The following is a 20,584-nucleotide window of genomic DNA, read 5'->3' on the forward strand; positions in this document are numbered from 1 at the left end:
TTGTTTGTGTCACTTCATTCTCAGTAAACCGTAGACACTGTCATGCGTGAAAAATCCAGGAGGGCAGCCATTTCTGAGATACTGGATCCGGCACGCAAGGCAACGATGATCATACCACGGTCCAAGTCGCTTAGGTCACTCGTTCTGCCCATTCTAACATTACATTTAACAGTAACTGAATGCCTCGATGCCTGTCTGCCTGCTTTATATAGCAAGCCACGGCCACATGACTCACCTGAATGGGGTGGTGTACCTAATAAACTGGCTGGTGAGTGTAGGTCAGATCTGAGTATCCTACAACGCTGTCTCTCTTGGCATAAAAACACATTACAATTATTTAAGTTCAGTATATCCACATAAACATAAGGTTTATATACCACACAGGCTTTGTTTGTGAGAAAGATGCTGTTTGTTGAGAATTGTGATTAGAATTACAGAGCAGAATTTGAATTACAGAGCAATCCCTCAAAATCACATTTTTTAAAGGTGTCCTTGAAGTTTACTGTTAAAATGCTTGAAAACAGTTGCTAGTAAGGATACTGACTTGCCACCATTCATCTTAAACTGTGCTACTGATCTGTCATCTTGAACCAATGAAAACTGCTTTCGTAAAACTTCAAAGTAAATATTTGGCTACTATAACACATTTCATTGTAGTCAGACCACTCCGCTGGAACTCAAATCATGTTATGGACTTGCTCTGATTGTCTATACACACATCATACGACCATATAATGACAGTAGTACTATGACCGTTTCCTTATACTAAAATATATACACTAACAGAGTATTTGCACAATTCATAATATAGAGGACCGGAAAATGGTGATGCTTCTGTTTTATTCAATTGCACCTACTAAGTACAGACGTTGTCATTAACATGTTGTTTTGTATTGTTAAATATTACTGCACTGTCGGAGCTAGAAACATAAGCATTGTGCTGCAGCTGCGACAACATCTGCAAAATATGTGTACGCAACCAATATTATTTGATTAGATATCTAGAAAAAAGGTTTGACAAACCATATCAGGCAGCCGTGCATATCAGCTGCTGCTAGAAGCGTGAAACAGTGACGGCTCTGTTTCCGATAATTCCTTGCATCTTTTTTACTGCACTATATTGTATTGCCGGGTCTAGTTACTGAGTCCACAGTGACAAAAATACCTCACCCTAGAGAGTAACCGGTTCCCTCAACTACATATCTGTGGGCATAGCTGTGAATGGAATGCAGAGGCATCCATACACATATTCTGGAAAGAGAGGTGTTTGTAAAAATCTGTACGCCCAAAGCACTCCAGCGTGTAAACTCATATTTCCTTACATAAATTGAAGACAACCGTGTAGCTCAGTTGGTAGAGCATGGCGTTTGCAACGCCAGGGTTGTGGGTTTGTTTCCCACGGGGGACCAGTATGATTTTTTTTTTAATGTATGAACTCTGTAAATCGCTCTGGATAAGAGCGTCTGCTAAATGACTAAAATGTAAAATAACCAGCCTCCCATGGTTCTACACATAATCCTATTTGAGTTGCAATGTCTTTACATATTATATGAATTGTTTAATTAATTTTCATGAACTATGTGAAAATAGTGTGACAAGGTTTTGATTGGCAAGCCTTAGTCAAACAGTGTCATGTGTTAAGGATGAACCATGCCCTCTTGTGGCCATAGCAAAGCAGTACATATATGCAATGGTGAAAAGCATGACTTCAGATGGCATTCAAAAATATATATACATATATTTGCAATTCTGATTTTAGCTTGCACAATCTTAAAATTGTATCAAGTTGTGTCCGTTTTTGAATCAAAGCACCCCTGATTCTAATTGCCTTTGGCTTATTGTAAATGAGTAGTTTATGACTATACAAGATATGTACACGTTGATACAATAGCACAAAGCAGAGGTGAGGTTGGGGTTTCAGCAGGTAAACTGAGTATAGCCTTAGACTGTGAGAATGGAAAGGAAAATTCCCCCCACTCTCACTGATGCAGTGGTACATCCCACCTGGGTGGAGAGTAGGCTTGGGCGATATACTGTATTTGAAATACAGATGGTATGATTTTCAATGCCATCTGCTACGCCACTGCTTATAAATATAAGATGGCTAGATCAAGCTTCTTGGTAACAGCAGAGAATCAATCCCTACTGGATCAAGATCTCTGCTGTCTAATATTAGTTTTGTACGTGCAGCAAACTGTGAGTAGCCTTTTGAGATGGTTGTCTGTCCTTGCAATTAGTTTATGTTCGCTTGCGCTTGTTAGCAATTCACTAGTAATTTGTTAGCATTTGTTGGAACCCCAACCTCCCCAAAATATATATATATATACATGTTTTACATTTTGAAAAGAAATAGCGCCCCTTGTGCACACTGACGGTAATACCGTATACCCCGGTATGAAGGTATGAACATCTGGATACCACCCAACCCCAGTGGACACAGGCAGACAAGCTGTGTTGTTTTTAAGCAGTTTGTTCCAGGCTGAGGAGTGGGGCAGTGGTCATGGTTTACTAGGCGACCGAGGAGTGAACGCTCCAGAGGTCTCCAGCATGGTCTTTCGACGCGCCGTCTCCTTGGCGACGTTGTGATTGAGCCGTCGCAGCCGTTCCTAGAGAGAGGGAGAAAGAGTGAAATTCAAGTGAGCATTGAATGTTGAAAGTCAGTAGCTTGAAATAATATACCACCTGAGTGGCTAGCAGAGCTGCATGAATTCAAAAATGCCCAGACAAAGCAGAATTGCCATGCCCATTGGAATTGAACAAACACAAATTTCATCCACATATTTAATGTATAGATAGATACATGGGATATACAGTCGTGGTCAAAAGTTGAGAATGACATAAGTATTGGTCTTCACAAAGTTCGCTGCTTCAGTGTTATGAGATATTTTTGTCAGATGTTACTATGGTATACTGAAGTATAATTACAAGCATTCCATAAGTGTCAAAGACTTTTATTGACAATTACATTAAGTTTATGCAAAGAGTCAATATCTGCAGTGTTGACCCTTCTTTTTCAAGACCTCTGCAATCCGCCCTGGCATGCTGTCAATTAACTTCTGGGCCACATCCTGACTGATGGCAGCCCATTCTTGCATAATCAATGATTGGAGTTTGTCAGAATTTGTGGGTTTTTGTTTGTCCACCCGCCTCTTGAGGATTGACCACAAGTTCTCAATGGGATTAAGGTCTGGGGAGTTTCCTGGCCATGGACCCAAAATGTAGATGTTTTGTTCCCTGAGCCACTTAGTTATCACTTTTGCCTTATGGCAAGGTGCTCCATCATGCTAGAGAAGGCATTGGTCCCGTCACCAAACTGTTCTTCGATGGTTGGGAGAAGTTGCTCTCGGAGGATGTGTTGGTACCATTCTTTAATCATGGCTGTGTTCTTAGGCAAAATTGTGAGTGAGCCCACTCCCTTGGCTGAGAAGCAACCCCACACATGAATGGTCTCAGGATGCTTTACTGTTGGCATGACACAGGACTGATGGTAGCGCTCACCTTGTCTTCTCCGGACAAGGTGTTTTCCGGATGCCCCAAACAATCGGAAAGGGGATTCATCAGAGAAAATGACTTTACCCCAGTCCTCAGCAGTCCAATCCCTGTACCTTTTGCAGAATATCAGTCTGTCCCTGATGTTTTTCCTGGAGAGAAGTGGCTTCTTTGCTGCCCTTCTTGACACCAGGCCATCCTCCAAAAGTCTTCGCCTCACTGTGCATGCAGATGCACTCACACCTGCCTGCTGCCATTCCCGAGCAAGCTCTGCACTGGTGGTGCCCCGATCCCGCAGCTGAATCAACTTTAGGAGACGGTCCTGGCGCTTGCTGGACTTTCTTGGGCGCCCTGACGCCTTCTTCACAACAATTGAACCTCTCTCCTTGAAGTTCTTGATGATCCGATAAATGGTTGATTTAGGTGCAATCTTACTAGCAACAATATCCTTGCCTGTGAAGCCCTTTTTGTGCAAAGCAATGATGACGGCACGTGTTTCCTTGAAGGTAACCATGGTTAACAGAGGAAGAACAATGATTTTAAGCACCACCCTCCTTTTAAAGTTTCCAGTCTGTTATTCTAACTCAATCAGCATGACAGAGTGATCTCCAGCCTTGTCCTCATCAACTCTCACCTGTGTTAACGAGAGAATCACTGACATGATGGCAGCTGGTCCTTTTGTGGCAGGGCTGAAATGCAGTGGAAATGTTTTTTGGGGATTAAGTTCATTTTCATGGCAAAGAGGGACAATTAATTGCAATTCATCTGATCACTCTTCATGACATTCTGGAGGATATGCAAATTGCCATCATCAAAACTGAGGCTGCAGACTTGAAAATTAGTATCCGTGTCATTCTCAAAACTTTTGACCACGACTGTACACTAAGACAATGAATTTGTTAGGTAAAAGGACAGGAGTAAAAGAAGGCCCACAAAATAGGTCAGGCAAAGAAGAAAGAAAGCATCCAAGCTCTTGCTTTGAGTCACTGACCTGTGCATTCTGTAGTATGTTGTTGACCAGCACCACCCTGCGTCTCGCATTCAGCAGCTTTTTCACATAGGGGTCCAGGTCTAGCACCACCTTCTGGTGTTCATTTATCCTGCACAACTCTAAAAATGAATGGATAAGCTGAGGATGACCGACAGGATGGTTTGGCTAATCATAAAGAAAATGGATAAAAGACAGCAGCCATTTTGGTAAGGTATTCAGCTCTCGCTCATGCCTTCAATTGTAGGTTTGATTCTGTATATAATTAAAAGCAAAACAAAACTATGATCTCATGAAAAGCACAGGTTCTGAAGAAAGGATATACCTCTTTCGATTGAATTACCCCCAGGCAGCACATGACCTTGTAGAAGCCTTACACGTGAGCTTCTAAATCTGTGGTTGTACAGATCACATCACAGCAGCGTCTGCCTGTCTCATACAGTGGTTTTCATGGGCTTGGCTATGGGCTTTCTTTCACAGGGTCAAGTGCTTTAACCTGGCACGCCTCCACTTCCCTGTTCCCCCAGGAGGGCATAATAAGCATGTAAAAGTAAATAATTTTACCTGTGGCTAGATTGTCTATGTGTTCTCGTAGTTCCACCTGGCTTTCCCTATAACAAGAAAACACAATAGCATTATTTATAGAGAAAAATCGTAAAGTAACAATCATTACTACTACGACAGACAGAGAGTGGTTACAGCAGACTATATTGACATCTGTAGCGTAGGCCTACTTGGGCTACAGCAAGTAACAAAGTAATGAGGAAAGGAGACATTCAGAATGTCCCTCCCTAAAAAAAGTGACTTTTCATGGCAGGTTAGGAGAGCATTTTCTCTAACCCTAACCCTTTTCCTAACCTTAGCCTAATTCTCCTAACCTGCTACGTTAATTATCCTAACCTGCTGCGTAAGTTCTCTTAACCTGCTAAGTCTTAGCTGAGCCATCAACACAGAGAATAGTGAGGCACTGGACACAGGAGGCAGACTTAATGCTGCAGGACTGTTTTGAGTATACTGGTTGGAATATGTTCAAAGATTAATCAATAATATATTATTATTATATTATAATCCACCCAGGACTCATCCATCAACGTTGAGGAATATACATCGTCAGTCACAGGCTTCATTAGGAAATGTGTTGATGGTGTTGTACCCACAATAACAATCTGGACATACCCCAACCAAAAACCCTGGATGAACGGAGATATCCGTACCATGCTGAGAGCCCGTACTGCAGCATTCAATGTTAGTAGAACGAACCCCGATGACTCGATGGTGTACAACATGTACAAGGCAAGCAGGTACGAGCTCCGCAAATCCATTAGGGACGCAAAAAGACAACACAGACTCAAACTTCAATATATGTTCGACAACTCAGACTCGCAACACATGTGGCAAGGATTACAGACTATCACGGACTACAAAGGCAAATCCAGCTGTGTAGTGCCCACTGGAGCCTCCCTCCCAGACGAGCTTAACACGTTCTATACTCGCTTTGAGGCAGACAATACCGAGCCATTCAGGAAGACTCTCACTGCTTCGGAGGACCAGGTGCTTTCGCTCTCCTAGAAAACTCACAAAAGAGTGAAAACTCACAAAGCCGCTGGCCCAGATGGCATCGCCGGCCCAGATGGCATCCCCAGCCGCTTCCTCAGAGTGTGTGCTGAAAAGCTGGCGAGAGTCTTCTCAGACATCTTCAACCTGTCCCTGTCTGTAGTCCCCACCTGCTTCAAGGAGACCATCATCCCAGTGCCCAAGAAAAACAAGGTTACATGAAAATCGCCCTGTCGCACTCACCACGGTCATCATGAAGTGCTTCGAGAGGCTGGTCATGGCCCACATCAAGGCCAGCATGCCAGGCACACTGGACCCACTCCAATTTTCCTACCGCTTCAACAGATCCACGGAAGATGCCATTTCCATCGCTATTCACACGGCCGTATCACATCTGGACAAGAGGAACACCTATGTGAGAATGCCGTTCAGTGACTACAGTTCAGCATTCAACACTATTGTTCCCTCCAAGCTCGACACCAAGCTCAGAGCCCTGGGTCTGGACACCACCCTCTGCAACTGGATCCTGGACTTCCTGATGGGCAGACCACAGGCTGTGAGGATTGGCAACAACACCTCCTCCACACTGACTCTTAACACAGGTGCCACCCAGGGGTGTCTCCTCAGCCCTCTGCTGTACTCCATGTTCACCCACGACTGCTGACGACACCACGGTTGTAGGCCGGTTGTAGGACGAGTCAGCCTTTGGGAGGAGGTAAGTGAACTGGCATTCTGGTGCTAGGACAACAACCTCTCCCTCAACGTCAGCAAAACAAAGGAGTTGATTGTTGACTTCAGGAAGAAGAGGAGGGAACATGCCCCAATCCACATCAACGGGACAGCAGTAGAGAGTCAGTAGTTTTCAGTTCCTCTGCGTCCACATCACCGAGGACTTGACATGGACCAACAACATCACCACTCTTGTCAAGAGGGCACAACGGCGTCTCTACTTCCTAAGGCGGCTGAAGATTTTCGGCATGCCACCCCGGGTCCTCTCCAAATACTACCAGTGCACCATCGAGAGCGTCCTGACCGGTTGTATCACGGCCTGGTACAGGAATTGCTCCTTCCACGACCGCAAGGCCCTCCAGTGGGTGGTGAAGACGGCCCAGTACATCACTGGGACCGTGCTCCCACCCATCCAGGACATCCTCCTGGGCCTGAGGAAGGCCTGCAGCATCATCAAGGACCCCACACACCCCAGCCACGAGCTGTTCAATCCCTTACTGTCGGGCGGACGGTATCGGAACATGAGGTCTGATACCAACAGGCTCAGAGACAGTTTCTATCTACAAGCCATCAGACTGCTGAACACTTGAACTGGACTGACCACCTGCTCTGATTCTCCGCACGTTAGCACACATGCACTCTATCATGCACACACACACACACACACACACACACACACACAGACTATTATTATGGCGCAGTGGTCTAAGGCACTGCATCGCAGTGCTAGCTGTGCCACTAGAGATCCTGGTTCGAATCCAGGCTCTGTCGCAGCCGGCCGCGACCGGGAGACTCATGGGCGGCGCACAATTGGCCCAGCGTCGTCCAGGGTAGGGGAGGGAATGGCCGGCAGGGATGTAGCTCAGTTGATAGAGCATGGCGTTTGCAACGCCAGGGTTGTGGGTTTGATTCCCACGGGGGGCCAGTATGAAATTTATATATATATATATATATATATATATGTATTCACTAACTGTAAGTCGCTCTGGATAAGAGCGTCTGCTAAATGACGTAAATGTAAATGTAATTATAATTGCTAAATACTGCACAATTTAAACACTTGTCCCCCAATCCCCACTTCCCCAAATTTTGGAATATAAATTGTGCCTTCCTGTATTATACATATGCTCAAATGTTTTTCTATTCTACTGAGCCATTTCCTTTGTGTTCGTATTCTTATCTTTGATCATTTCTTATTGTTGTTGCATTTTCGAGAAGGAACCTGCAAGTAACTGTAAGCCCCTGTAAAGACTGGGTTTAGTTTATTATGTGTGTGGCAATGCTCATGTCCGTGTTCTGGAACTGCCTGCGTCTCCGTACAGAACTGTCCGTGTCCACGTATGGTGTGGCGTGAAGTCAATTGGGTGGGTACGCGGGAGTTGGACTGAGGTGATCTTGGGGAACAACGACGGATTTCGCTAGAGTGTTGAGACACTCAAGTTTATTGTTCAATTAGATTTTTGTTTAATAGTCAGGGGCAGTATGAGTGTAGCCAGCTCCTTTTCACTCACTATTCTTGTTTAATTTTGTGGTTCACCGGATTGGTCATCATCCTCGAGGGACAGTCGAACGACCTGCTGGCTAGCCAAGCTAGCCGGTACAGCTACCTAAGCAGCTAGCTAGAGATCCTACCACTACATCATCACCGGCTACCTGCAGTTGTTGTGCAAGTTATCTCTCGGCACCGATGGAGCTCCCTGGTTGTTTCTTTCACCTGTTAAATCCTGTGCTGGGCTTGGCCCTCTCGTTGACGGATGCTGGCTACCTACGCTCCCTCTGTCCGGTTCCCCTCTCTTCACTGGATGGGTGGTAATTTTAAATGTTTAACCTCTCCGTGTCCAAGGACAAGGGCCGAACTTCTTAATATTATTTTTGGGGCACCCCAAGGTTTTTATTGTTTGTAAAACGTTAGTATTGTTTTTACTTTACTATCTACCGGCTTTTAGGTATATATTCTGGTACTAGTTTCGAACTAGCTTTTATTAGGTCCAGTATTATTCTGTGGTACTCCGTGGCTCATTGTTCTTTGTGATAATTGCTGTGTCTTAATTTTGTTTACTTTTACATTCTAATCTATTTTTGACCATTATCTTTAGTTTTAATAATTTCCACTAACGTGGAGGAAAAAGGTAATTGTGTTTGCCACTGTGTGGGTGTATCATATAGTTTCCTAATTAGCTAGTTATAACCTTTCACATCTTTATGCTTATTAGGTGGAGGCACAGCATTATTCTATACATGGTACATATACAGTCTTATGGTATATCGTATCCCTGTAACCAGATGGGATGGCATATCGCTGCAGAATGCTGTGGTTGCCATGCTGGTTAAGTGTGCATTGAATTCTAAATAAATCACAGACAGTGTCACCAGCAAAGCACCCCCACACCATCACACCTCCTCCTCCACACTTCACGGTGGGAACCACACATGCAGAGATCATCCGTTCACCTACTCTGCGTCTCACAAAGACACGGCGGTTGGAACCAAAAATCTAACATTTGGACTCATCAGACCAAAAGACAGATTTCCACCGGTGTAATGTCCATTGCTCGTGTTTCTTGGCCCAAGAAAATCTCTTCTTCTTATTGGTGTCCTTTAGTAGTGGTTTCTTTGCAGCAATTCGACCATGAAGGCCTGATTCACGCAGTCTCCTCTGAACAGTTGATGTTGAGATGTGTCTGTTACTTGAACTCTGTGGAACATTTATTTGGGCTGCAATCTGAGGTGCAGTTAACTCTAATGAACTTATCCTCTGCAGCAGAGGTAACTCAGGGTCTTCCTTACCTGTGGTGGTCCTCATGAGAGCCAGTTTCATCATAGCGCTTGATGGTTTTTGCGACTGCACTTGAAGAAACTTTCAAAGTCCTTGAAATTTCCGTATTGACTGACCTTCATGTCTTAAAGTAATGATGGACTGTTGTTTCTCTTTGCTTATTTGAGCTGTTCTTGCCATAATATGGACTTGGTCTTTTACCAAATAGGGCTATATTCTGTATCAAAATCAAATCAAATCAAATTTTATTGGTCACATGCGCCGAATACAACAGGTGCAGACATTACAGTGAAATGCTTACTTACAGCCCTTAACCAACAGTGCATTTATTTTAAACAAAAAAAGTAAGAATAAAACAACAACAAAAAAGTGTTGAGAAAAAAAGAGCAGAAGTAAAAATAAAGTGACAGTAGGGAGGCTATATATACAATAGAATAAAGTGACAGTAGGGAGGCTATATATACAGGGGGGTACCGTTGCATAGTCAATGTGCGGGGGCACCGGCTAGTTGAGGTAGTTGAGGTAATATGTACATGTGGGTAGAGTTAAAGTGACTATGCATAAATACTTAGAGTAGCAGCAGCGTAAAAAGTATGGGGTGGGGGGGCAGTGCAAATAGTCCGGGTAGCCATGATTAGCTGTTCAGGAGTCTTATGGCTTGGGGGTAGAAGCTGTTGAGAAGTCTTTTGGACCTAGACTTGGCACTCCGGTACCGCTTGCCGTGCGGTAGCAGAGAGAACAGTCTATGACTAGGGTGACTGGAGTCTTTGACAATTTTGAGGGCCTTCCTCTGACACCGCCTGGTATAGAGGTCCTGGATGGCAGGGAGCTTTGCCCCTGTGATGTACTGGGCCGTACGCACTACCCTCTGTAGTGCCTTGCGGTCAGAGGCCAAGCAGTTGCCATACCAGGCGGTGATGCAACCAGTCAGGATGCTCTCGATGGTGCAGCTGTAGAATTTTTTGAGGATCTGAGGACCCATGCCAAATCTTTTTAGTCTCCTGAGGGGGAATAGGCTTTGTCGTGCCCTCTTCACGACTGTCTTGGTGTGTTTGGACCATGATAGTTAGTTGGTGATGTGGACACCAAGGAACTTGAAGCTCTCAACCTGTTCCACTACAGCCCCGTCGATGAGAATGGGGGCGTGCTCAGTCCTCTTTTTTTTCCTGTAGTCCACAATCATCTCCTTTGTCTTGGTCACGTTGAGGGAGAGGTTGTTGTCCTGGCACCACACGGCCAGATCTCTGACCTCCTCCCTATAGGCTGTCTCATCGTTGTCGGTGATCAGGCCTACCACTGTTGTGTCGTCGGCAAACTTAATGATGGTGTTGGAGTCGTGCCTGGCCATGCAGTCATGGGTGAACAGAGAGTACAGGAGGGGACTGAGCACGCACCCCTGAGGGGCCCCCGTGTTGAGGATCAGTGTGGCAGATGTGTTGTTACCTACCCTTACCACCTGGGGGCGGCCCGTCAGGAAGTCCAGGATCCAGTTGCAGAGGGAGGTGTTTAGTCCCAGGATCCTTAGCTTAGTGATGAGCTTTGAGGGCACTATGGTGTTGAATGCTGAGCTGTAGTCAATGAATAGCATTCTCACGTAGGTGTTCCTCTTGTCCAGGTGGGAAAGGGCAGTGTGGAGTGCGATAGAGATTGCATCATCTGTGGATCTGTTGGGGCGGTATGCAAATTGGAGTGGGTCTAGGGTTTCTGGGATTATGCTGTTGATGTGAGCCATGACCAGTCTTTCAAAGCACTTCATGGCTACAGACGTCAGTGCCACGGGTCGGTAGTCATTTAGGCAGGTTATCTTAGAGTTCTTGGGCACGGGGACTATGGTGGTCTGCTTGAAACATGTTGGTATTACAGACTCAGTCAGGGACATGTTGAAAATGTCAGTGAAGACACTTGCCAGTTGGTCAGCACATGCTCGGAGTACACGTCCTGGTAATCCGTCTGGCCCTGCGGCCTTGTGAATGTTGACCTGCTTAAAAGTCTTACTCACATCGGCTACGGAGAGCGTGATCACATAGTCGTCCGGAACAGCTGGTGCTCTCATGCATGCTTCAGTGTTGCTTGCCTCGAGCGAGCATAGAAGTGGTTTAGCTCGTCTGGTAGGCTTGTGTCACTGGGCAGCTCGCGGCTGTGCTTCCCTTTGTAGTCTGTAATAGTTTTCAAGCCCTGCCACATCCGACGAGCGTCAGAGCCAGTGTAGTATGATTCAATCTTAGACCTGTATTGACTCTTTGCCTGTTTGATGGTTCGTCGGAGGTCATAGCGGGATTTCTTATAAGCGTCCGGGTTAGAGTCCCGTTCCTTGAAAGCGGCAGCTCTACCCTTTAGCTCAGTGCGGATGTTTCCTGTAATCCATGGCTTCTGGTTGGGGTATGTACGTACGGTCACTGTGGGGGACGACATCATCGATGCACTTATTGATGAAGCCAGTGACTGATGTGGTGTACTCCTCAATGCTGTCTGAAGAATCCCGGAACATGTTCCAGTCTGTGCTAGCAAAACAGTCCTGTAGCTTAGCATCTGCGTCATCTGACCACTTTTTTATTAGCCGAATCACTGGTGCTTCCTGCTTCAGTTTTTGCTTATAAGCAGGAATCAGGAGGATAGAGTTATGGTCAGATTTGCCAAATGGAGGGCGAGGGAGAGCTTTGTATGCGTCTCTGTGTGTGGAGTAAAGGTGGTCTAGAGTTTTTTCCCCTCTGGTTGCACATTTAACATGCTGGTAGAAATTAGGTAGAACGGATTTAAGTTTCCCTGCATTAAAGTCCCCTGCTACTAGGAGCGCTGCATCTGGATGAGCGTTTTCCTGTTGATTAATGGCCTTGTACAACTCATTCAGTGCAATCTTAATGCCAGCATTGGTTTGTGGTGGTAAATAGACAGCTATGAAAAATATAGATGAAAACTCTCTTGGTAAATAGTGTGGTCTGCAGCTTATCATAAGATACTCTACCTCAGGCGAGCAAAACCTTGAGACTTCCTTAGTATTTGATTTGGTGCACCAGCTGTTGTTTACAAATATACAGAGACCGCCACCCCTCGTCTTACCCGAGTCTGCCGTTCTGTCCTGCCGATGTAGCGTATAGCCTGCTAGCTGAATGTTATCATTGTCGCTCGTTCAGCCACGACTCCGTGAAACATAAGATATTACAGTTTTTAATGTCCCGTTGGTAGGATAACCGTAATCTTAAATCGTCCATTTTATTCTCCAAAGCTTGAACGTTGGCTAATAGGATTGATGGGAGAGGCAGTTTACTCGTTCGCCGTCGGATCCTTACAAGGCACCCCGACCTACGTCCACGATATCTCCGTCTCTTCCTCACGCGAATGACGGGGATCTGGGCCTTGTCGGGAGTCTGTAGAATATCCTTCGCGAACGCCTCGTTGAAGAAAAAGTGTTCGTCCAACGCGAGGTGAGTAATCGCTGTCCTGATATCCAGAAGCTCTCTTTGGTTATAAGAGACGATGGCAGAAACATTATGTACAAAATAAATTACAAATAACGCGGAAAAACACACATAATAGTACAATTGGTTAGAGGGCTGTAAAACGGCAGCCATCTTCTTCCGGCGCTGTTCTGAGTATACCCCCCCTACCTTGTCACAACACAACTGAATGGCTCAAACGCATTAAAAAGGAAAGAAATTCCACAAATTAACTTTTAACAAGGCACACCTGTTAATTGAAACATATTCCAGGTGACTACCTCATGAAGATGGTTGAGAGAATGCCAAGAGTGTGCAAAGCTGTCATCAAGGCAAAGGGTGGCTACTTTGAAGAACCTCAAATATAAAATATATTTTGATTTGTTTAACACTTTTTTGTTTACTACATGATTCCATGTGTTATTTCATAGTTTTGATGTCTTCACTATTATTCTACAATGTAGAAAATAGTAAAAAATAAAGAAAAACCCTTGAATGAGTAGGTGTGTCCAAACTTTTGACTGGTACTAATATATATATATATATATACACACATACACACACATGCCCACCCTGATAGAACCCAGGTCTTCTCTCTCTATCAGTACTTGCCTAGTTAAAGTCATAACAATGCTGCCTGAAGAAAGAGGGGTCACATAAGCATTTTGTTGGCCGGTGTATACCATGTACATACAACTAATAAAACTTGAAACTGTATCGAGGTGGCATGTTTTTAGGGAATCTCTGTCCCTAATAACCAACGCTGCATTCACGTGCTAGTCGGAACTAGGAAACTCTGAAATTTCAGACTTGCTAACTGGTTGTAGTTATGGAGCTCGCTAGCTTGTAGTCCTAAAACCTGGAAAGAGTTACCTCTGGTTCATTCAGCCATCCCTATGGGAACAATTAATGGGGAAAGAATAGGGTTTTGGAATAAATGCATTTTGTTCTATGAGATAGCAGTCAGTTAGCATGACCTTTATGAATTATGAAGCCTTTATGTGCTGAATGTGTTTTTTTTTTATAACATACATTTTTAAATTCACAAAAAGTGACGTTAGCTGTTGAAGATTATAATAGACTAATAGAACCAAACGTATAAGATCTTGTAAGCCGTTTTACCACAGACCTTATTTTCGGCGTTTATCCAAAAACGCCATTCATTTTCTCCATAGGCTTTGTCCAACAAAACATGCCGGAGTTAGTGCCTACAAAAAGACGCCATTACTATTTCTCTACACGTGCTGCGTTCAACCAGTTAGCAAGTCGGACATTTCCCAGCTTTCTTGTTCCGACTAGCATGTGAACGCGGCATTACTAGGACGAAGAGGGAGGAGGGACTGTCATGACGATGTGGTTAGCTTTCAAAACAACTGGGAACTCGGGCCTCTTTCTAGAACACGGACTTTAAACCCTAAAGATCACTGACGTCATGTTTTTTTTTTCGGAGTTCTCAGTTGTCTTGAACACATCATATGTGATAGCAAGCTAGCTAGCTGTGAATGGGAGCAGTATCTAGCAAGCACATTTGAAGTCGAAGCACATATCTTGCTACCCACCTCACTGAGTGTACATGAAGATCAAGCTGCTGGACAGCTGGTTTCAAGAGGTCAAGCAGTCCTTCTGCAATTGCATCTTTCCCGGACGGTGTCTCCACCACAGCTAGGGCAGCCATTTCTCTTCCTGAAACAGAAGTGACAACAACAACAAACGTAAACCACTCCAGGAAGTAACTCTGTGACGTAGCAATAAAACCTCTCCATTTCCCTCATTTTGCGTCAGTTAGAACCATTTTGTAAGGAAGGGAGAGAGAGGGATAACAGACTGTCTTCAGTTTTTATATATTTTTTTTTTTTAGCAAATACTGTTTTAATCATTATAGCTAGCTAGTATAGTTCGTATTTTAATAGTATCCGAAAGAAAATATAAAGTAAGAAGTGGATCCAGATCTGTTGGTTGCAAATAGTTAAGCTGCTAGCTAACTCGTAACTGGTTCATCGCTCAAGTTAACGAAGATAACTAGCGCAGCTAGTAGTTAGCTTGCTAGCCAGCCAAGTGATACACGAGCATTGGCATAACAAGCAACGATCAAAGTAAGTTTCTACCAATAATCGTCTACTGAACTTGTTTCAGACAATGTTTACTTTTAAAATAGTTTATAGCTAGTTAGCTAGCTAACGTTATCTACGTTGACTAATAATGTTCAGGCTCGATAGGGACGCCAGCCCAACGTTAGCTCACACTGCAGGTTACTTTTTTGTTGTTGTTGCTCACAGACTACTTAGCTAGATAACGTGAATTAACTACCGTGACTAGTTAGTTTTCGTAGTTGTTCCGTCTCTCGTTTATCATTCAAAAGCATTGAAGTCGACTCATCGGGTGTAATTTGCTTTCTTAATAACTTGACGTGTATGTTGTGCCTGCAGTGTCCACGATAGGTTTATTTCGAGCCCGTGGCGTGGCCCATTTGTGTATTTTCTTCAAATTATGCATCCAATAGTTTGCTAATGCTAACTAACTAGTTGTATACCACAACTAGCCAAACGCTAGCTATCTACTAACTAAGCTGGCCATTTTGCCAGCTAAATATAATGTATTATTATAAAAGTAGTTAGTTACGCACAGATGAAATGGCCAACACGGGTGTATTTCCATCTCCTTGCTCGTGAAATAGTTTTTCTAACCTTCCCTTACACCTCCCAATTTGACCTATCTCTCCCTCTCTTGTCTGTTGCTTGTTCCAAGGAGTTCCAGTGAAGTCAAAATGAGTGCTCCCTCCTCCCAAAAAGTTGTGTTGAAAAGCACCACCAAGCAGTCCCTGAATGAGCGGTGAGACGCACTACGCACCCTGACAGCACTAAGCGAGGCGAAGGGCGAAACAGTGGTACAGACGGCCCTAGTGTGCTCTACTACGGAAGGCCACTGTTGGGGACCTGCCCAGACATGGACGCTAGACTGCTCGGGGCCGACGTGTGCGCCGCTCACTCAAAATGCATGCCGTATTCAGCATTTGCTGACAAAAAGTTTGACGAACAGAGTGCAAACGTTGTGCTCCTGGCCAACCTTTTGTGTGAGCAGCGCACACTTAGACCCAAGGAGAGAGGGTAACGGTGATGCTTGGTAAGGCGACTGTCCTAGAATGGGCACAGGCCGCACTCCTGATATGCCCCGGCACTCCTCCTCTCTGTGTGTCACACAGCCCAAAATATAGTGTACGAATGGGAGAGGAGAGACCAAACCGCTCCTCTCCCACCCTCTCTCTACACACATAACTCTCTCTCAACTAAATTACTGTTTGTTTAGCCATTTGTCTCCTCTTCCTCTCTTCTTTGCTATCACTTTAATTTTCGGTTCTCTGTGCTCTGATGTCTTTCTGTAAGACTAGGTGCCCAGTCCTAGCCCGGACGTGACCCCCCCCCCCCTTCCCTTGCTATTCTCACATGTGTGGTGTGAGCACAAGGCACGGTCCGGGCTGTAAGTGGCTGGGTTGCCAGATACCCCTCCAGTCCTGGGCCTCCAACCTCCGGCAGGCCTTTTTCGCAGGCGGATGACGTCAAAACAAGGTGGCGGGAGGCCTGTAAGTGGCAGTCACTCTCCTCTCTTGTCATCCACTTTCCTTTCTCTCATTTTCTCCATCTGTTCCAGTGTTTCTTCTACTGCTTTTCTATCCATCTTTCTACTTTGTTTTACCTTAACATAAAATGTGCTGAATTGCTTCCAAAAGACATTTTGGGTTGTCAAATACTTAACAATGAGAGAGAGAAACAAAGAGAGTGAGGTGCCAACAAGTGGGGCATTCATAACACACACCACAGCTCCTGTGGCTGTGTCCTTGGTATGAGAAATGACTTGATTTGGAACCCTCCCTCCCCCTCCGTATCCTCTTTCCCTCCTCTTCCCCCTTATGTCCCGCTCCCCCTCCCCTCCAAAGCTTCACTACCATGCTGAAGAACAAGGCGCCGACAGCGGTGAGTGTGCGAGCCACCATGCAGCAGCAACACATGGCCAGTGCCCGCAACCGCCGCCTCGCCCAGCAGATGGAGAACAGGCCCTCTGTGCAGGCCGCTCTGCACCACAAGCAGGTGAGACAAGGTGCTCCATGTCATTTGGTCTTTCTTCAATTCCTCAATTTACTTATCAACAGTATTGGCGGAGACGGTCCAAGTCCGTTCCCTCTGACCTTATTCTCCAATGCATTTTGAGGAGGAATCGAGGAAAGATTAATTGAGAAAGAGACAAATGGGGAGAAGCCCTGTAAATGGGTGAGAAGGAGAGAGGAATGGGACACCGGAAACAGGACATGTTCTACAAAAGTGTAAGATGGGGAATGGGAAAAAAGTCTATACACTTGAAATCACTAGATATTAGGAACTTGAAATGCTTGACGGAGACGTAGTAAGAGATGGGACCATGGAGCAAAGGTTAATATACAGATCACATAAGTGCCTCACCACCTCCCTATTCATGCCACTTGGTATCAACCTTCCACCTAACCCTGCCAGAGCCTGAAGCAGCGCCTGGGGAAGAGCAACATCCAGGCCAGGCTGGGCCGGCCCATCGGGGCTTTAATGCGGGGGGCCACTGGAGGCCGGGGATTTTCCGTTGGAGGGATGCGGGGGATGACCAGAGGAGGTCTGCGAGGCCGCGGCAGAGGAGGAGCCCTGAGGGGAGCTATGGCTCTGAGAGGTGAGCATTTGGTACCACACAGCAAAGTCCACTTGGATTGATATTTTGCTACTATGTTAGTCCTGACAATGTTGGCTTCATAAATTGTTAATAGACATACGGCAAGATTTTATGATTTGTCTGAAATGTTCTACTCTGTGGCTGGAATATACTTTTCACAGCTTTTGTAGGCCTCATACTTTTTTGCATATGGGGAAAGGCAAACTTTGTTATTTTAAGGGGTGAGCAAATGACCCCTGCTGAGTTGAATTGAATACCCCAGCTGTCAGTCCAGGTGGAGCTGTCAATCAGAGTATGGCTTCACCCCCTGGTTTAGTATCCATCCCCTCAACCTGAGGGAATGTGGCTGTCAATCATCATGTAACTCCACTCTCCATAAACCCCCTGCTGTCCTGATTGGCCCGGCATCTTGGCAACTGTTGTGCTTCTGAACATGTGGTGACGGATCTAACAGCTGCACTGTCCCTACTTATCCACGCACTGTCACCGCACACCCATTTCTACACACTCCTGGTGGAGGGGATTGGATTTTAGACTGCAGTTTTTTTTATTTATTACGGTAATACTTCACATGAAATTAATTTAAATAATCCTGATGTCTACACTTGGCTTTAATTTATCAAGGTTTAGAATGTGATTCGAGAGAATACATGGGCAAGCCACCCAGCAAACACCTCAAACCTGTCTGTCAAGGCTAACGTAAAACAAGATGGAGTACAGATGTGTAACCACATTTTTCCCCCCCCCTCATAGAATTTGAATACTTTAGCTGCTATAGTTAGGTGTGTTGGTGGCGGAGATGTGGGTGAGTGATAGGCTTGTAAAATGTTTTTGTATTCACTTGACAACTTTGTTCTTAAACTGAAATGTGATAAGTTAACATTTAGGAATTGAACTATCAACCTTCAACTAAGTCACTAGTTAACTGCTCCTTTATTTCATCCTGTGTCCTGATAGGGAATCGCCTTGCCCCAGGCATGGGCCAGATGCGTGGCAGAGGGGGTCCAGGCCGGGTGGCCCACCGTAGGGGGATGCGTCAGAGAGGAGGGGTTGCTGGTCGTGGAGGTGCCTTCGGCAGAGGAGCTGGAAGAGGAGTGGGAGCCAGGGGTATGGAACTGGATTTTGAGTTGGGATTAATTTAATCTGTATATTGACACGTCACAATCTACCTCAAGTTTCTTGTTTACATGAACACTTGTGCAGCAACCTTTTTGTGAATGCGTTGTTGACCACCATCTCCCTCCCTGCAGGACGAGGCGGTCTGCTAGGGCGCGGTGGCTTCGCCGGCAGGGGTGTTGGCCGCGGTCGTGGGGGTGGAAGAGGAGGCCGGGGTAGAGGGGGTGGCCCAGGGATGACCCGCGAGCAGCTGGACAACCAGCTTGACGCCTACATGTCCAAGACCAAGGGCAACCTGGACGCTGAGCTGGACGCGTACATGGCCCAGGCTGACCCAGAGGGCATGGAGTGAACCAGGACCTCCACCACAAGAGAGCAGGGACTCCTTCAACAGGCCCATACTGAGAGAGTACTGATAACATGATGACACGGAGAGAAGCTTGTATAGTGCTATTACGCCACACAAACGTAATGATAAACGCACATACGTAGACTCGGAGTGCACTGTCTCACACTACATGTCTAAAATTGTTGATGTGATCACAACCTCAGGCTTAAATATGAAACTTGCACACTCACTGACACACATGCATACAAACACACTCATTCTAAAATTGTGGGCCTATGAAGAGAACTGTTTGTAAAGGACTGTTTCCCTGAATCTGGATTTGACCATTCTCAGTATCAATGCAAAGTAGACACACCTGCAATTTTAAACCCTTTTCCTGTATGTGCAAGTGTGCATGAAGTACGCAAATATCTTTAAAACTTGAATGGACGACACTGACTACACTAGAGACTTGAATAACCAATGTTATCAATGCTCCTGAAAGGCCTGCATTTTGGACCAGAATCTCTCCCGGCAGAATCTGTTTTGAAACTGAATTCGACTATTACCGAACTTTGCATCTATATCCATATGGTTAAAAGTGCTTCGTTTTTAGGGAATGAACCATGCGCCATAATCATGTCCAACTAGCATCCACTTCTCATATTTTGTAATCCTATTTTTTACTACCATGTTTTTGTTAGGATTTGTATTTAGTAATGGATTCTCCTTTTATTGTTTTAGCAGTAGTGTACAACGACTTGACTCTCGGGTAAAAAAATTTTTTTAAAGAAAATGACCAGGGGAATTCTAGAGAAATCATTAAATTAAGCTTTGCTTCTGGAGAATTGAAGTATGTTGATGTCTTCAGTTGAAACTCCCCTAACAGCATTTATAGATGCTAGACATACCAAATAAGCAACTACACAAGGAGGTGCAAAATATTTCCATCAAGTTGCAAATGTGTGCGAGTGGTCTTCCCTCCTGGTGTCAATTGTATTTATTTGAAATGGTCTTTAAAAAACTGTGGTTGTTGTACACAACACTCCAATGAAGTGAGTGAAAATGTTTTCAGATTGTGTCCATCTGGATGAAACTATCTAAACTCCAATTGCTATGTAATTCCCTCTCCTTCTACCTGGTTAATGTCATAGAATAGAGAATAAACGTTATATTGTCATCTTATCTTAACATAGTAGTTGTTGATGTATGAGTATTGGTTCCATCATTTATTTTCCCAAGACTAATACACCATATACGCTCACCCCCCCTTCACGAAAATGGATCGCTCCTACAGCGAGCTTGGCACGCACGACAGTGTCTAGGGTTTACCGAGAATGCTTGTTGCTGAAAGAGGTCGAAGGAGAATGGCAAGAATCATGCAAGCTGACAGGCGGCCCACAAACAGACACAATTATTTGTAGAGGACATAAGTACAAGTTAATTCTACTTATGATCTATCAATGTCTGTTTGATATGTTGGT

The 20,584-nt window shown here is 44.9% G+C and overlaps 2 protein-coding genes across 5 annotated transcripts; one reads left to right on the top strand and one right to left on the bottom strand.

The window, feature by feature from the left end:
- Positions 1 to 1,416: 1,416 nt before the first annotated feature.
- LOC121571776 (SNARE-associated protein Snapin) lies at positions 1,417 to 15,669 on the bottom strand. Of its 2 annotated transcripts, none has more exons than XM_041883454.2 (5): positions 15,594 to 15,669; positions 14,530 to 14,653; positions 5,042 to 5,088; positions 4,481 to 4,599; positions 1,417 to 2,606 (listed from the first exon to the last, which is right to left on the bottom strand). In XM_041883454.2, exons 2-5 carry the CDS (start codon positions 14,643 to 14,645, stop codon positions 2,499 to 2,501), a joined length of 390 nt encoding a protein of 129 aa, XP_041739388.1. In that variant the 5' UTR covers positions 14,646 to 14,653; positions 15,594 to 15,669; the 3' UTR covers positions 1,417 to 2,498. The 2 variants fall into 2 exon arrangements, with proteins under 2 accessions (XP_041739388.1, XP_041739387.1); XM_041883453.2 differs by lacking the exon at positions 15,594 to 15,669 and adding an exon at positions 15,278 to 15,422.
- Positions 14,678 to 20,285, top strand: LOC121571775 (chromatin target of PRMT1 protein). Of its 3 annotated transcripts, XM_041883450.2 has the most exons (6): positions 14,678 to 15,063; positions 15,716 to 15,799; positions 16,902 to 17,052; positions 17,473 to 17,656; positions 18,614 to 18,763; positions 18,907 to 20,285. In XM_041883450.2, exons 2-6 carry the CDS (start codon positions 15,735 to 15,737, stop codon positions 19,122 to 19,124), a joined length of 768 nt encoding a protein of 255 aa, XP_041739384.2. In that variant the 5' UTR covers positions 14,678 to 15,063; positions 15,716 to 15,734; the 3' UTR covers positions 19,125 to 20,285. The 3 variants fall into 3 exon arrangements, with proteins under 3 accessions (XP_041739384.2, XP_041739385.2, XP_041739386.2); XM_041883451.2 differs by lacking the exon at positions 14,678 to 15,063 and having other exon boundaries at positions 15,716 to 16,547; XM_041883452.2 differs by lacking the exon at positions 14,678 to 15,063 and having other exon boundaries at positions 15,716 to 16,090.
- Positions 20,286 to 20,584: the final 299 nt, after the last annotated feature.

This window comes from Coregonus clupeaformis, chromosome 8, assembly GCF_020615455.1.
Source record: "Coregonus clupeaformis isolate EN_2021a chromosome 8, ASM2061545v1, whole genome shotgun sequence".
In the NCBI taxonomy this organism is placed as follows: domain Eukaryota; kingdom Metazoa; phylum Chordata; class Actinopteri; order Salmoniformes; family Salmonidae; genus Coregonus; species Coregonus clupeaformis.

Excerpts from the sequence above, each read along its gene's own strand:
- LOC121571775 (XM_041883450.2), top strand. The coding sequence starts at position 15,735 with ATGAGTGCTCCCTCCTCCCAAAAAGTTGTGTTGAAAAGCACCACCAAG. Across the intron at positions 17,657-18,613 it reads GGGAGCTATGGCTCTGAGAG|GGAATCGCCTTGCCCCAGGC; the intron begins GTGAGCATTTGG and ends GTGTCCTGATAG. Across the intron at positions 18,764-18,906 it reads AAGAGGAGTGGGAGCCAGGG|GACGAGGCGGTCTGCTAGGG; the intron begins GTATGGAACTGG and ends CCCTCCCTGCAG.
- LOC121571776 (XM_041883453.2), bottom strand. The coding sequence starts at position 15,332 with ATGCTTTTGAATGATAAACGAGAGACGGAACAACTACGAAAACTAACT. Across the intron at positions 5,089-14,529 it reads CTTCATGTACACTCAGTGAG|GGAAAGCCAGGTGGAACTAC; the intron begins GTGGGTAGCAAG and ends TTCTTGTTATAG. Across the intron at positions 2,607-4,480 it reads ACATACTACAGAATGCACAG|GAACGGCTGCGACGGCTCAA; the intron begins GTCAGTGACTCA and ends CCCTCTCTCTAG.